This window comes from Bufo bufo, chromosome 10 (genome assembly GCF_905171765.1).
Source record: "Bufo bufo chromosome 10, aBufBuf1.1, whole genome shotgun sequence".
In the NCBI taxonomy this organism is placed as follows: domain Eukaryota; kingdom Metazoa; phylum Chordata; class Amphibia; order Anura; family Bufonidae; genus Bufo; species Bufo bufo.
The window spans coordinates 105,157,056-105,173,599 of record NC_053398.1 but is presented as its reverse complement, the minus strand read 5'-3'; the positions used below and the strand labels follow the sequence as shown (position 1 = coordinate 105,173,599).

General features: G+C 42.5%; 1 protein-coding gene across 1 annotated transcript in view; it reads left to right on the top strand.

The window, feature by feature from the left end:
• Positions 1–968: 968 nt before the first annotated feature.
• Positions 969–16,544, top strand: part of LOC120980071 (5-hydroxytryptamine receptor 3A-like) — a 57,248-nt gene continuing 41,672 nt past the window's right edge. Inside the window, exons 1-4 of the mRNA XM_040408939.1 lie at positions 969–1,047; positions 3,415–3,564; positions 3,742–3,783; positions 13,989–14,134. Coding sequence (XP_040264873.1) covers positions 969–1,047; positions 3,415–3,564; positions 3,742–3,783; positions 13,989–14,134 — 417 coding nt within the window. The remainder of the gene's footprint in view (positions 1,048–3,414; positions 3,565–3,741; positions 3,784–13,988; positions 14,135–16,544) is intronic.

The following is a 16,544-nucleotide window of genomic DNA, read 5'->3' as shown; positions in this document are numbered from 1 at the left end:
TCTGAGTGGATGCGGATCCGCTCAGAATGCATCAGTTGGGCACCGTTTGTCCTCCGCTCCGCTCAGCAGGCGGACACCTGAACGCAGCTTGCAGCGTTCGGGTGTCCGCCTGGCCGTGCGGAGGCAAATGGATCCGTCCAGACTTACAATGTAAGTCAATGGGGACGGATCCGTTTGAAGTTGACACAATATGGCTCAATTTTCAAACGGATCCGTCCCCCATTGACTTTCAATGTAAAGTCAAAACGGATCCGTTTGCATTATCATGAAAAAAAAAAAAAAAATTATTATTATTTTATTTTTTTTGTTCGTGGTAATGCAAACAGATCCGTTCTGAACGGATACAAGCGTTTGCATTATAGGTGCGGATCCGTCTGTGCAGATACCAGACGGATCCGCACCTAACGCAGGTGTGAAAGTAGCCTTAACAGTGTAGATTAAAAGTTATATTTATTGAGATATTATTATCTGGGTCAAGTTGGTACACAGTCCGCAAGGCTTATTTGTGCTTTATGTAAATATACCTATACCCAGATAGGGTCAGATCTTATGTATGCATCCTGTACCTGCTTCATTTTAACAGAGAAATAAAGACAAGTGTTTTTATGGTGATTGCTGCATCTTTTGGATCTTTTGTACCTTTGGGTGTTGGGCTCAATGGTTTGGGACCATACTACTGTGTGCAGTGGACTGAGCAGGTTTGCTTGTAGAATACATGAAAAGTTGTGAACTAGCATTCATGAGGTTCCTCAGGTATGCAGAGCAGATCAATGTGAAGTGTCTGATACAGCTCCACAAGAAACACCTAGGCATGGAAGGCTTTGGGGGTAGCCTCCCACAGACTCACACTTGAATGCTTGTGGAGTATTGCACCATCTCGTGTCTTGGGTAGAGGACTGCTGACATGAACAAAACAGTAAAGTTCTGCAACATTCAACTATTGTGTAGTTCTACATTCAACTATTGTCATGCCTTGTATCACCAGCAACCATCAAGCTTATGGTGCCACTTCTTACAAAGGACACCTGCACTTCTACATTCTTGAAGGTACCGGTGGAGGGCTCACACTGCCAATATGTGCAGAACAAATGACCATGGAACCCAATGAATTCTTGCTCAAATCAGACATAACTTAACCACCTCAGCCCCCTTAGCTTAAACACTCTTAATGACCAGGCCACTTTTTACACTTCTGCACTACACTACTTTCACCGTTTATTGCTCGGTCATGCAACTTACCACACAAATGAATTTTACCTCCTTTTCTTCTCACTAATAGAGCTTTCATTTGGTGGTATTTCATTGCTGCTGACATTTTTACTTTTTTTGTTATTAATCGAAATTGAAAGATTTTTTTGCAAAAAAATGACATTTTTCACTTTCAGTTGTAAAATTTTGCAAAAAAAACGACATCCATATATAAATTTTTCTCTAAATTTATTGTTCTACATGTCTTTGATAAAAAAAAATGTTTGGGTAAAAGAAAAATGGTTTGGGTAAAAGTTATAGCGTTTACAAACTATGGTACAAAAATGTGAATTTCCGCTTTTTGAAGCAGCTCTGACTTTCTGAGCACCTGTAATGTTTCCTGAGGTTCTACAATGGCCAGACAGTACAAACACCCCACAAATGACCCCATTTCGGAAAGTAGACACCCTAAGGTATTCGCTGATGGGCATAGTGAGTTCATAGAACTTTTTATTTTTTGTCACAAGTTAGTGGAAAATGATGATTTTTTTATTATTATTTTTTTCTTACAAAGTCTCATATTCCACTAACTTGTGACAAAAAATAAAAACTTCCATGAACTCACTATGCCCATCACGAAATACCTTGGGGTGTCTTCTTTCCAAAATGGGGTCACTTGTGGGGTAGTTATACTGCCCTGGCATTTTAGGGGCCCAAATGCGTGCGAAGTAGTTTGAAATCAAAATCTGTAAAAAATGGCCGGTGAAATCTGAAAGGTGCTCTTTGGAATGTAGGCCCCTTTGCCCACCTAGGCTGCAAAAAAGTGTCACACATGTGGTATTGCCGTACTCAGGAGAAGTTGGGCAATGTGTTTTGGGGTCTCATTTTACATATACCCATGCTGGGTGAGAGAAATATCTTGGCAAAAGACAACTTTTCCCATTTTTTTATACAAAGTTGGCATTTGACCAAGATATTTCTCTCACCCAGCATGGGTATATGTAAAATGACACCCCAAAACACATTGCCCAACTTCTCCTGAGTACGGCAATACCACATGTGTGACACTTTTTTGCAACCTAGGTGGGCAAAGGGGCCCACATTCCAAAGAGCACCTTTAGGATTTCACAGGTCATTTTTTACACATTTTGATTTCAAACTACTTACCACACATTAGGGCCCCTAGAATGCCAGGGCAGTATAACTACCCCACAAGTGACCCCATTTTGGAAAGAAGACACCCCAAGGTATTCCGTGAGGGGCATGGCGAGTTCCTAGAATTTTTTATTTTTTGTCACAAGTTAGCGGAAATTGATGATTTATTTATTTATTTATTTATTTTTCTTACAAAGTCTCATATTCCACTAACTTGTGACAAAAAATAAAAACTTCCATGAACTCACTATGCCCATCACGAAATACCTTGGGGTGTCTTCTTTCCAAAATGGGGTCACTTGTGGGGTAGTTATACTGCCCTGGCATTCTAGGGGCCCTAATGTGTGGTAAGTAGTTTGAAATCAAAATGTGTAAAAAATGACCTGTGAAATCCTAAAGGTGCTCTTTGGAATGTGGGCCCCTTTGCCCACCTAGGCTGCAAAAAAGTGTCACACATGTGGTATTGCCGTACTCAGGAGAAGTTGGGCAATGTGTTTTGGGGTGTCATTTTACATATACCCATGCTGGGTGAGAGAAATATCTTGGTCAAATGCCAACTTTGTATAAAAAAAATGGGAAAAGTTGTCTTTTGCCAAGATATTTCTTGGGAGGTTAAAGAAGATTTGTCAATGTGGTTGGAATTTTTTCAGCAGTTTAATGGTCGCTCGTATTGGCAGGATGATTTTGTCTCTGCTCCAGCGTTGGATTTGTTTACAGATGCAGCAGGGTCTTGTGGTTTTGGAGCTTATTGGAAAGGTCATTGGTGTGCCGAGAAATGGCATCCATCATGGGTTGAGAATGGGGTGACGAAAAATATTGTTTTGTTGGAATTGTTTCCCGTGGTGGTGCCTTTAGTTTTATGGGGTAAGTTTTTTGCTAATAAGAGGATTTCTGCACACTGATAACAAGGGGGTTATGTTTGCTATTAACTGTTTATCATCCAAGTGTTCATTAGTTGTTAAGTTGTTGCGTCATTTAGTATTGTTGTGTTTAAAGTTGAATATTTGGATTAAAGCTAGGCATATTCCGGGTGTGGATAACTCTATTGCTGACGCGCTCTCTTGTTTTCAGTTTCAGGTTTTTCGCGCATTGGCAAGGGGGGCCGACCTAGAGGGGGAGGAATGTCCTCTTTATCTTTGGAATCTGATTTGGTCCTAGGTATGTCCTATCTGAGGTCGTCTTTGGCCCCGGCTACTTGGTCAGATTATGTCCGATCATGGGGTAAGTGGTGCCGTTTTGTGAAGTTTATGGGATGGTCCCCTTTTGTAGGTGATGAAAGTTCGGCCTTATCCTTTTGTTTGTATCTTTTTAAGGAGCAGTTGGCGCATGCAACTGTGGTGCGGGTTTTGGCAGGCGTGTCCTTTTTTCTTAGAGTTTTGGGTGTTCCTGTGTTTTTAGATTACTTTATGGTGAAGCAGGTTCTGAAGGGTTACAAAGTGGGTAATTGTTTTCCGGATAATAGGTGTCCTATTTCTCCCGGTTTATTGTCGTCGTTATGTCAGGTAATTTCGCTGATCTGCGATAATGCTTATGAGTCGTTGCTCTTTTCTTCAGTCTTTGCATGCATGTTTTTTGGTGCGTTCAGGGTCGGTGAGATCTTACCTAAAAGTGGTACATCTGATGCGGGTTTGGCCTGGTCGAACGTGAGTGTGCATAGTAATTATATTTAGTTTTTTCTTCCTCGTTCAAAGACGGATCCTGCGGGTAAGGGTTCTTGGATCCGAGTGGGCAAAGTCCAGTCGGGTGATATCTGCCTTGTAAGTATTCTCTTACGCTACTGGCATTGTAGACCGGCAGGTGGGGGTTTGTTTTTTGTTCATGTTGATTCCTCTCCAGTAATGCAGTATCAATTCAGAGCAGTTTTGAGTAAATGCTTGAAGGAATTGGGTCTGGAGGATTTTAAAATCACATCACATTCATTTAGGATTGGGGCTGCGACTACAGCGGCCCGTTTGGGGATGAGTAAGGCTCGGATTAAAAGGTTGGGAAGGTGGTCTTCTAATCGTTTTCAGCTCTATATCAGACCGTCACTTCAGGTTATTTAATGCTGTTTGTTTCTCTTTATAGTTTTTACAGGAAGCACCGTATGGATCATCGGCCATTCCTTCGTGCACTGGGCCCATAGAAGAGCATTAGGAAGATCATACGGTGACAACCTTTCCTGGTCTACAGATGATGTTTGAATTTTTTGGAACGGGGTTAGAGGATTGCGTTGGGAAGGGGTGTTAGATGTAATCCTCGAGATGTGTTCTTTATATCCTGATCCGGATGTTGTTATTTTTCATGCAGGCGGTAATGACGTAGGTAAGGTAGGCACTATTGAGTTGGCATTTAGTATGAAACGGACCTTAGTCAGAGTCAGGCGGTTGTTTCCGGACGCTCGTCTGATTTTTTCGGAAATGGTGCCGAGATTGTTTTGGCTGTCTCATGCGAATTTTAAGTTTTTGGATAAAATTAGAATTCGCGTGAACAGGATCATGGCTCGTTTTATGCCGCTAGTTTGGGGTTTTTCTTAAAGGCACATGGACTTGGAAGGAGGTTTGCCCGGCCTTTATTTTTCGGATAAAATTCATCTTTCAGAGATTGGCCTGGATATTTTTAATTTGGATTTGCAGACCATGATCGAATTATCTTTGGATGGGGTGGGGCCCATGCCCCCTGCTTAGGTGGCATGGTCTTTTGGGTAAGGTTGCTCGCCAATAAGTGGCAAGCGGACGAGTTGATTCAGGTATTTAGGTTGAGCTTACGGCTGGCCTAATCAGTGGTTATTATGATTGTTATTTATTATTATTGGAATTTTATGGTTATTTAATATTAAGCTGTTCTTTAATAAAGTTGGCCGTGGCCTATTTTTATCCATTATATAATGTGTCCATGTGTCTATTTTAATTTTATGGTAATGGGTTTCTGGTGCCTAGGATAGTATAATCTATAATCCCATGTGTACTCCGGACTCCGTACACCGGTGACAAGTCAGCAGTGTACTGAAAAGTAGATTTTAAGATCACAACGAAACATGCGCTTTAGGGAAAAGCATAGTAAAAATACAGAAAGCATTAATAAAGCATATTACACAAACTGTTATTAGGGCATTAGGGACACGTTCACAAAAATGTATTTAAAAGTTTAGTTACTGTTTAAATATAAAAATAAAAAATGTGCAAACTTCAACTATCAAAAAGTACTGATAAATCTTGAAGCAAATACTGTTACCATAGACGAAAAATGGGTTTGACCTGATTGCCATAGTCACAAGATTTCTTCCTTTTAAACAGGTTTTTCCACTTTAAAGGCTTTCATAGTCAATTTCAGTCCCTCCCACTGATATAATATATATATATATAACGCTTGAGCACAAACTGAGATGTGAGGTCTAAGACACTGACAGGCGCGTTAGGATGTCTCTTTACAGAACTATACTGCCTCTTGCAGTCATTCTGCTAGGTAAGTTTTCTATAGAACATATGTTATAATAGAATGTGTCGGCAGATAAGAACCATTTGGCCCATCTAGTCTGTCCATTAATGGGGGGCATGTAAGATTATTGATGGCATCCCACCAGCCTTGAGATTCAACTTTTAATATTTGGGATCACTTTTGTTAATGTTATTATTCTAATATTCCTCCCCATTGCCTTACACTGTCCAGGCACAAGGTTACATAGTTACGTAGATCGAAATAAGACTCAGGTCCATCAAGCTCAACCTTTCTCAGAGTAATTACACACCATTAATTGTTAGATTAGTTATAACCCTCCATGCTGTTTACTATTAGAGAAGCATCTCACCCCATTTTAAATGCTGCCATTTCATAATATGACTGCTTTAACTGTAAAGAATACTTTCCTATAATGATGTCTAAATTGCTTCTTCTCCACACGTCCTCTGGATCTTTTTTTCCAAGCCAAATTTTTAAGCCCCTCATTATAAGGGAGACCTTCCATCCCGTTTCATAATTTTGTCTCCCGTCTCTGAACCCTTTTTACCTCTCCTATATCCTTTATAGTATATGGAGCCCAAAACTGAATCCCATATTTAAAATGTAGCCTTAATAAGGATTTTTAAAGGGGTAATATTACATTGGAATCACAGGATTTTTATCTTTCTTTTTATAGACCCTAACATCTTCTTTGCTTTTCCAGCTGCTGCCTGACATTGAGTACTGTTACTAAGCTTACTTGTTACCAGAGAACTCAAGTCCTTTTCTTGTTCTGTTGTCCCCAGTTTTATTCCATTACAGTATATGAACCGAAGGGGATGCAAATGAGCTCTGAACAAGCTGTGCCTCTAATGCCACCAGATGTAAGGCAGCTATCCTATAAGTCAATGTTCAGCTCTTTAACTAAGCCGTGAGACATGACTTGGATATTAAATAAGCCAGCACCTCATCTGCAGACAGCTGTTTCGGGGTGATTGCATCAGTGCAGAGCAGAGAGTACTGGCTTGACTGGGTAAGAGGTCTGTCAGGGTTAGGGGAGTACTATTTCTCCTTAGGGAGAGAGCGCCTTAATCAGTGTGAGGAGACTTATAGGCCATACATGCTCCTCTGGAATTCTGGGAGGAAAGGGATGCAAATGAGCTCAGTATATGGACTTATACGTTTACTGTGACCTAGGTGCATGACTTTACATCTATCAACATTAAAATTCATCTGCCACGTTCTTGCCCATGCTGCCGGCTTATCTAGGTCTTAGACCTTGCTTATAGTTTCAGAACATGGTATATTACCTTGCTTATAGTTTCAGATCATGGTATATATTAATTTGAACCTTCTACTCCCATATGAAAACAGAAATGTTAGAGACCATAGGTAGATGTAATAAATCAGGCATAAGTTACCTTATTACTATAATTTCCATTGTCTCCTAACTAGATGGATAAGTTAGGTTTCTTTAAACTAACGCTGTACAGTACATAGGCAATTATACATACAACAGTTGTACTGTACATTTTGTACTGAGCTTGAGGGTGAATCAGTATAGGCGGTGGCCAAGGTTGAACTGAAGTCCCTTGGGCCCACTAGGGGAAATGATTCTGAGGGCCCACCCTATGTGTATTAAGGGGATTCTGTCACCAGATTTAACCCTATTAAGCTAGCTGACATTAGCGATGTGCTAATGTCAGCTAAACCTAACTAGCCTTTCCTACTTTTATCTGATGCCCCCCTTACGCCAGAAATAGAATGTTAATAATATCTAATTAGCCTCTAGGAGCGGGGGGGGGGGGGGGGGGGGCGGGTGGCCGGGGCGTTTTTTCTGCTCCTAGAGGTTCCGTCTCACTTTTGCGCCTCTAGGAGCAGGACACCCCCCGCCCCCCTCTCCGCTCCTAGGGGCTAATTAGCATATTATACAAGTTAGGATTTTGGCGTAACGGGGGCATAGATAAAAGTAGGAATAGGCTAGTTAGGTTTAGCTGACATTAGCACATCGCTAATGTCAGCTAGCTTAATAGGGTTAAATCTGGTGACAGAAACCCCTTTAACACAATATATATTTTAGAACACTACATGCACTCTTTTATTTCAAGTATATTTCTGCAGGACTATACATATACCACCGCCAGTGTTGGACTGACCCACCGGAGCACCAGAGGATCCTCCTCTGACAATAATGTTTTCACTAATAGTGATAAGCGGCAGGGGCAATATTCGAATTTGTGATATTTTGCGAATATTTGGGCGAATATTCGCCATATATTCGCGAATTCGAGTATTCGTTATCTCCAGTCATTATTTTCTTGATTGCGGAAATCAGCAATTGAAAAATGTGCGATAAAAATTCGCATTACAAAAATTCGCAATTAACACTACTGCTAAAGTCAAAGATATTCCAGCCTTCTCATTGGCCCACAAGCTAGAAGCAGGGAGGGATCATGTGTACTGATTAAAAACAAATCTCCACTATTCTAAATTATTCACGATAAAAATTTGCAATTAGAATATTCGTGATCAACACTATTCACTAATCCCCACCCGTCTTTATTGGCACTTAAAGGGATACTATAGAGAACTTTTTTTTTGGGCTTTTTTAAAATTATTTTGGTATGTCATTACAAATTACAGTAGAGCACAATATTGTTCTTCTCTAGCAGTGATCATGGGAAAGATGAAGGTCCTGAATCGGGACCTAAAGGCTGGATTTACACTCCCGTCTAAAGGTGCTGCCGATCACGCCGGTGAACGAGCGAGAACACTCGTTCATCGGGTGAAATGATCGTTGGTGTGGACACCTCCGTCATCTTTCCCGGCAGCAGATTGCGCGGTCTAAACAGCACTCTGCTGCCTGGAGCAATGATTTTGTAAGAGTTGTCCTCATACTGTGGAAGTGATCGCTGCATGTAAATGTAGCTCTTCACCTCCACTTAACGAACAGACGACTGTTGTAAGGGGAACGTTTCCTTCCCAACAATCGGCTACTTCCTCGCCTTGTGTAAATGCACCTTCAGAGTTATCCTACACTTTACATTACTGCTGTACAGGAAGCAGATTATCTCCAAGGCAGCGTGATGACAGGGGACATAAGGACTTGTGGGAAATGATGGATTTCAGAGATCTTTTGATTTCATGGAGATATATTGTTGCCAGAGGTAGGCATGTCCTACAGAGAACACTTACAATGCTCCTCGGCGAGCATGCACATGTATGAGGGAGGATTGGGAGTGATAGCTGTCGGGCTAAATTATATCTTTTGGTCAGAGATAACTTAAAGGGGTTGTATGGGGCCCTGAAAAAACAAAACGGGATGGCTGGGGGCATGGTGTGCGAGTAAAAATAAAAAACCCACTAACCTGTTCTGGACGACAGAGAAAAGCCAGATTATACCTGTACTGTGACATCACTATGTGCATTATTTCTGTACTGTGACATCACAGTTTGCAGTACCGGCCTGTCCTGTGATATCACTACATGCATTATTCCTATACTGTGACATCACTGGGTGTTATGCTTTACTCACCACTGCTATACAGCCGTAGTGAGGGGAGCCCAGCCCTGAGCTCCTCACGTTGCCTACATAAAACCAGGGTATTTTTCTGAAACTGTCTCTAAGGAAGCTCTAAGCAAAGAGATCTTACAGATTCCATTGAGTTCAGCGGTAGCTGTAAAAATCCCTGTGCACGGTGCTCCCTCTTGTGGCGGTTGTTGGTATCCAGTTGTATTATGTACTATGTGAAGAGAAGTATAAGGGATAGAGCTTTATGGGGGGGGGGGGATGTATTCAAGTATTTATGCCAGTTGTCTGGCAGTGCGTGACCCTAGGGTTACTTGTTACACCCCTGACTACCAATAATACCACTAAACATAGCTAAAATAATACTGGGGAGCCTTAGTTTGCTCCTGGGGATCCAGTATCTTTATAAGAAACGAGGGCCCTGGGCAATTGCCGACTATGCACCCCGCTAATACCAGGCCCTGAGTGTGACAAATACACAATAATAGAGGACATATGGTTGAGTGGACACTGTACATACATGTGGACACTGTACATACGTGTATAAATAATTCATTATGCACCTCTGTAAAGTTTAACCGCAGTTGCAAAATTCTCTCTGATGGTTTGTTACAATGTATCAGTCCAGAGTCCAGGCAGTTTCAGGCTGTATTCACACAAACGTGTGACGGTCGTGCCAAACTGTGGATCCGCAAAACATGGGCATCGGCCGTGTGCACCACACATTGCGGTACGGACCCATTGACTTCATGCAGCGAAAGATTGGATATGGTCTATCTTTTGCGGCAGGGGCACAGACCCAGAAACACAGGGGAGGGCTTCCGCGTGTTTCTGGGTCTGTGTCTGATGTCATATCTTTTTTCTAAGTCAACGGGTCTGCACTGCAATGCGGGTTGCACATGGCCTGCGCCCGTGTTTTACGGATACGCGGTTTGCGGCTTATTCCACGGTCGTTTGAAAGCAGAGCATTGCGTGACTAGATAAAATTGTATCCACTTTTTACCTGTGGGCAGGACTAACTACCTATGTACAGGGCTGCTGCCCCGAATGTAAACCAGAGTGTAGTCATTCAGTGACAGCTAACACATATTTAGAAAATTGAGAATGTGAGACACAAAGGTGGTGGTGGTGGGATTTACAATTCCCCCTACCCCAGAAAGTTATAAAACCTGGTTTTGTTTTTAAATGCCGTTGTGACTTCTTTTAGTGCAGTTGCCTCCTCTGTATACTTTTTTCCACAGTATGTAATATTTTTTTCCTTTAAGTAAATCAAAACCCTCATTTTAAAAGTTCTGTAGTTACATAAGCAAAGTAAAAAAATGAATTGGCCAATTTTCTACTTCCATGAAGTGGTTCAGGCAGGTTTTTCTTAGGGTCCATTCACACGTCCGTGGAATGTGTCCGCACCCGTTCCCCAATTATATGGAACGGGTGCGGACTCTATCCCTCTATTATCCGGAGCGCGTCCCTGAACTTACGGTCGGCAGCTCCGGAAAAAAATAGAACATGTCCTATTCTTGTCCGAAATTGCGGACAAGAATAGGCAGTTCTATGGGGTGCCAGCCGGGTTTATTGCGGATCCGCAATACACTACGGACGTGTGAATGGACCCTAATGTGAGAGTGGTGGTTCTTCAGAAGAATGACGTCATTGAGAACATTGGCCCTAATTTATCATTTCATTACTCCAGAATTCTGGCATCAAAAAGTTGCAAAATAGGGCTTTTGCAACTTTTTTGAACTTGCTTGAGCAAAATTTAAGCGCTTGCGCAAAAATTTGTGACTTTTTTACACTTGCGCAAATTTTTGCGACTTTGCATTTGTACACCACTCACTCCAGTAATATGGGTAGAAAAGTGGGTGTGGTTAGCTATGTTAATGAGTTTCACTCCGGATTTATCATTCAGACTTTTTTAAAAAGTCACAAAAAAGTCGTAAGCTCACTCCAGGAGGAGGGTGGAGGAGGAAAACTGGAGGAGCTTCTCTAGACAGAAGTGTTAGGTTTAAGGACAAGCCAAATTTATCAAACAACCTGTGACATTTGATAAATGTGGCACAAAGTTCTCTAATACAGACTCCAGCAAAGCTGACTTCAAATATTCTCCTCATGATAAATTCCCCCCATTGTGTTGAGATCCCCATCCGACAGGAGGACATAAAAAACAAGCATCATGGGAAAAGATTTTGAAGACGCAACTTGTGCTAAAAGGGTTGTCTGGGAATAGTAAAATGGACCTACTTTCTTAGGCCTCATGCACACGACCGTTGTTTTATTCCGTGTCCGTTGTGCCGTTTTTCATGATTTTCTGCGGACCCATTGACTTTCAATGGGTCCGTTGAAAACTCGGCTAATGCACCGTTTGTCATCCGCGTCCGTGATCCGTGGTTCCAGTCCGTCAAAAAAATACAACCTGTCCTATTATTTTCGCGGAAAACGGTTCGCGGACCCATTCAAGTCAATGGGACCGCTAAAAAACACAGAGGCACACAAGATTGTCGTCCGCGTCTGTTTTTTTCCTATCATTTGTATGGCAAACTTGTCTTAGATTTTTTTTTACTTTCCTTCATGTCTGGTGATCCTCCAAAAATAAAGGATGACACACGGAAACAAAAACGGAAACAGATCACGGAACAACGGAACCCCATTTTGCGGAACGGAACACAACAACGGTTGTGTGCATGAGGCCTTAGAAATAGTGTCACATGATATGTTTTCTGACATTGTACATCCCCTTTAACATCAGCGGTAGAAGAAACATTGGCCCAGGTGTTGGTTGAGGAGCCCTTGATGGTACAGGGCTTTAGGTGCAGGGAAGGTGCAGGTCCGTGACGCCAGCACCCTAGGGTGCAAAGGTGGTGTAGAAATAAAGAGGAGTCCGTTCTTATAAAGAACTGTAACATTTAGGGTCCATTAACACGTCCACAACTGTTTTGCACAAAACACCGGCATTTTGCGGACTGCACATGGCCGGCACTATGATATAAATGCCTTTTCTTATAGGATGTTCTATTTTTTTGCGGGGCAGCAGAACGGAAGTGCGGATGCGGACATTGAAAATGGGTCCGCAGCCGTTCCGCAAAATTGCGGAATAGATGCGGACACATTTTGCAGACGTGTGAATCGACCCTTACTGGTAATCCTAGTGACAGGCTCTTGGTGCGGTATAGACTCTGTTCACACTCAGGCTCTTGTAACGTCTGGCTGACTATCTTCCAGGTATGGAGTATATATCAATAAGCTGCTTCACATGGCCATTATACAGATATCTTCCCTTCCTGGCTTACTCACAATGTCCATAAGTATTGTCCACACTGTCCATAGAGGAATGCGGCTCTGAGTGTCTCACATTGGGTGCTAATGGAGTCTATAGGCTGAGGTAACACTCTCGTCTCCACTAGTCTCTCCTTATGCTCCTCAACACTCTGGGTATCTGTTATTCCTCTTTTGAGGCCTACCCTTGGTCTGTGCACACCTCAGAGGGGTAGCTGAATCTCAGCCTTTGCTGCACTTTACTTCATAGCTTCATCTGGTTTTGACTGGCTTTCATCATCTTCCTCACCCTTCCTGCATCCTGTTATATATCTTTAGTAACAGCACCACCTAGTGGTGGCTGATGTGAAGTGGTGGTTTACCAGCCTGTTATAGGAATTACAGCAATATGCATACATAGCATAGAATGACATTCTGCAAATACCTTTAAAGGGAGTCTTTCACCTAAAATGACCATTATACACCACAAACATCATGATATCCATTATATTCCCCATATTATAATCTTACCTTTCATATTGCAGTCCATCGCCTATTTTCTCTTAAAAACGCTTTTATTCCATATGCTAATTAGCTTCTAAAGGTGCCCGGGGGCGGCGTTTATGCGGCCGGTGCCCAGGCCCCACGGCGCTGTTCAAATAAAACCCCTCCCCTTTCACCGCCCCTGGGTTCTTCAGATTCCATCCTCCCGTCATTGACAAATCCGGCGCCTGCGCCATTCAACATAATCCTCGCGCCTGCGCACTCCATTACCCATTATGGGCAGAGCCAGCAGAGCATTTAATGCGCATGCGCCGGCCCATACCTCCCGATTTAGCCGGCGGAAGTAAACTGCTGCAAGATAGGAGGTAACGGCCGGCGCATGAGCATTAAACGCTCTACCCATAATGGGTAATGGAGTGTGCAGGCGCGAGGATTATGTTGAATGGCGCAGGCGCCGGATTTGTCAATGAAGGGAGGATGGAAACCTCCTTGTGGTTCCCCTCTGCCCATTTTGAGCTTGTGCCATTCATAACAACTCTTTGTTTTCTGTCCCGAAACCAATTCTTTACCCGTGTGCAAATATTGTCCCCTAGTCCCTGCACTTGTAGCTTGAGTACAAGGCCCTTGTGTGGTACAGCATCGTCTGCTTTTGCAAAATCCAGATATATCACATGGGCTGCATGACCAACATCCAGATTGGCCCTTACCGTCTCAAGCGTGTTGGTGAGGCACAATCCGTTTTCAATGAATCTATACTGGTTCAGCTATTAGTTTATTCACCGCTATATACTGTACTTTCGCAGCTCATCTCTTAGAATACCATTTAAGTAGTTCACATACTAAAGCTGTCAAACTCACCATCACACGGTTCCACCTCTTTGCTCTTCTTCGGTATTGCTATAAAATATTATGAAGATTCTGAATATAGAATATCATGTTTTTCCAGGTTCTTGCCACTGTCAAAACAACTGCAGCTACCAAAATGTAGCCAACCTTCTGAGTCCTCAAAATTCTGATTTGCGGCCTGTGAAGCACTGGCGGACTGTTTCCCATGTTGAAGTAGACCTTAAACTGTATACAATCGTCAATCTGGTGAGTGGTTTTTTTTTTGTCTACTTTGGTGATCAGGCTCAAATCAGTTCCTGTGTAGAAGAGTTTAGCGACCTTATATGTATTTCTAGATGCTATTCCCGCTCAACAATGGCCTGCTCTACACGTTTTTTTATGCGGTGGTAAACCCGCATTTCATCAGGAGCAGGTAACAACAAGGAGGTAGGTAGTAGGAATATATAGCATAGACACGCTGCACATTGTAGTGCACAGTGCAACAGCATCCCGGCACTATGATGGCGGGAATAGCATCTAGAAATGGGTTTAGAAAGGCGCAAAGGCGCAAAACCAAAACGTTATCCATGTACGCGACCATATGAAACGAGGCCGCTACACATAGCCTTTTTATTTATTTTTTCTTAGGGAATTGTCCCTGAGGGTATTTCTCAACACAGCAGCGTATTGCTGTACGAACGATGAAGTGCTGAGATCTTTGATAATAGCGGCACTGTGGCTAATATATTTCTAACAGTGCCACATTTCAATTGTGAGGCCTTAGGGAGAGGGGTGTATATATATTCTTTTGCTCTCTCATTTATCACTACCGAGAGACGGCAGGTGAAGGCAGACATCCGTATGATCTCCACTCCTCAAATTCCCCCCCCCCCCTATAAGGTTACACCTGTTAGCCCATTCACTTCAATGGGTCCTCAAAACCAACGGAAGGTACTCCGTATGCATTCCGTTTCCGTATTTCCGTTCCGATCAAAGATAGAACATGTCCTATTATTGCCCGTATGTCTTCCGTATCCGTTCCGTTTTTGCGGAGCCATCTATTGAAAATGTTATGCCCAGCCGAATTTTTTTATGTACTTACTGTTTAAACATTATTGTATGCTTCCGTTTTCGATCTGCAAAAAATGGATCACAAGCGGAAACCAAACAGAAAAATGGAACGGCAAAACAGAACGGAAGCGGAACGGAAACACTACTGAAACAAAAAAACTGAAAAAAGGATCTGTTTAAAACGGACCGCAAAACTATACAGTTGCGTGCAGGAGACCTAAGTCAGCTCTGTGCTTGTTCATTTTAAGAAATACACGTAATAAAGATTTATTATTTTCCTTTTAACGTTCTACCCAGGCATAGATTGTGATTTGAGAAATTAGGGACCTATATGGCCAAAAACATATTAAGGAGATTTAGCAACCTTATACAGTATATAGTAGATGAGAGCCACAGATAGGATTGGCTAATTGGTGGTCCTAATCTACTGTACAAATTCGATGTTCAAATTTTTTTTTAAAATCATATGGACTAGAAAACAAGTAGATGTCAACTAGTCAAAATACACAAATACACTGGACTTTTGTGGGATATATCTGGTGCAGATTCTGTTGCACATCATGTTGCCACTTCTTCCCCGCTCACACCAGGTCCAAAAAAGGGGGTGTGGGGAAGGGGACGGGCCTATTTATCATTTTCTAGGCATATAAATGGTCTAACTGTAAGACAGCAAGGAAGCTGGCTTACATTTAGAATCGGCAGTGGATATGCCATGTCTACATAACTTCGGCTAAGGCTACTTTCACACTGCCGTTTCTGGGTCCGCCTGTGAGATCTGTTCCAAGGCTCTCACAAGCGGCCCAAAACGGATCAGTTTAGCCCCAATGCATTCTGAATGGATAAGGATCCGTTCAGAATGCATCAGTTTGCCTCCGTTCAGCCTCCATTCCGCTCTGGAGGCTGCTTGTAGCGTTTTGATGTCCGTCTGACGAAACTGAGCCAAACGGATACGTCCTGACTTACAATGTAAGTCAATGGGGACGGATCCGTTTTTACTGACCCAATATGGTGCAATTGAAAGCGGATCCGCCTCTCATTGACTTTCAATGTAAGTCAAAACGGATCCGTTTGCATTATCATGAACAAAAAAAATAAAAAATTTTTTTTTTTTGTGTTCATAATAATGCAAACGGATCCGTTCTGAACGGATACAAGCGTTTGCATTATAGGTGCGGATCCGTCTGTGCAGATACCAGACGGATCCGCACCTAAACGCAGGTGTGAAAGTAGCCTAAAGGGGTTATTAAAGGGAACCTGTCACCGGGATTTTGTGTATAGAGCTGAGGACATGGGTTGCTAGATGGCCGCTAGCACATCCGCAATACCCAGTCCCCATAGCTCTGTGTGCTTTTATTGTGTAAAAAAAATGATTTGATTCATATGCAAATTACCCTGAGATGAGTCCTGTACGTGAGATGAGTCCAGCGTGAAGGAGCCCAGCACCGCCACGCACGTACAGGACTCATCTCAGGGTAATTTGCATATGGATCAAATAGTTTTTTTTACAAAAATAAAAGCACACAGAGCTATGGGGACTGGGTATTCTGGATGTGCTAGCGGACATTTAGCAACCCATGTCCTCAGCTCTATACAGAAAATCCCAATG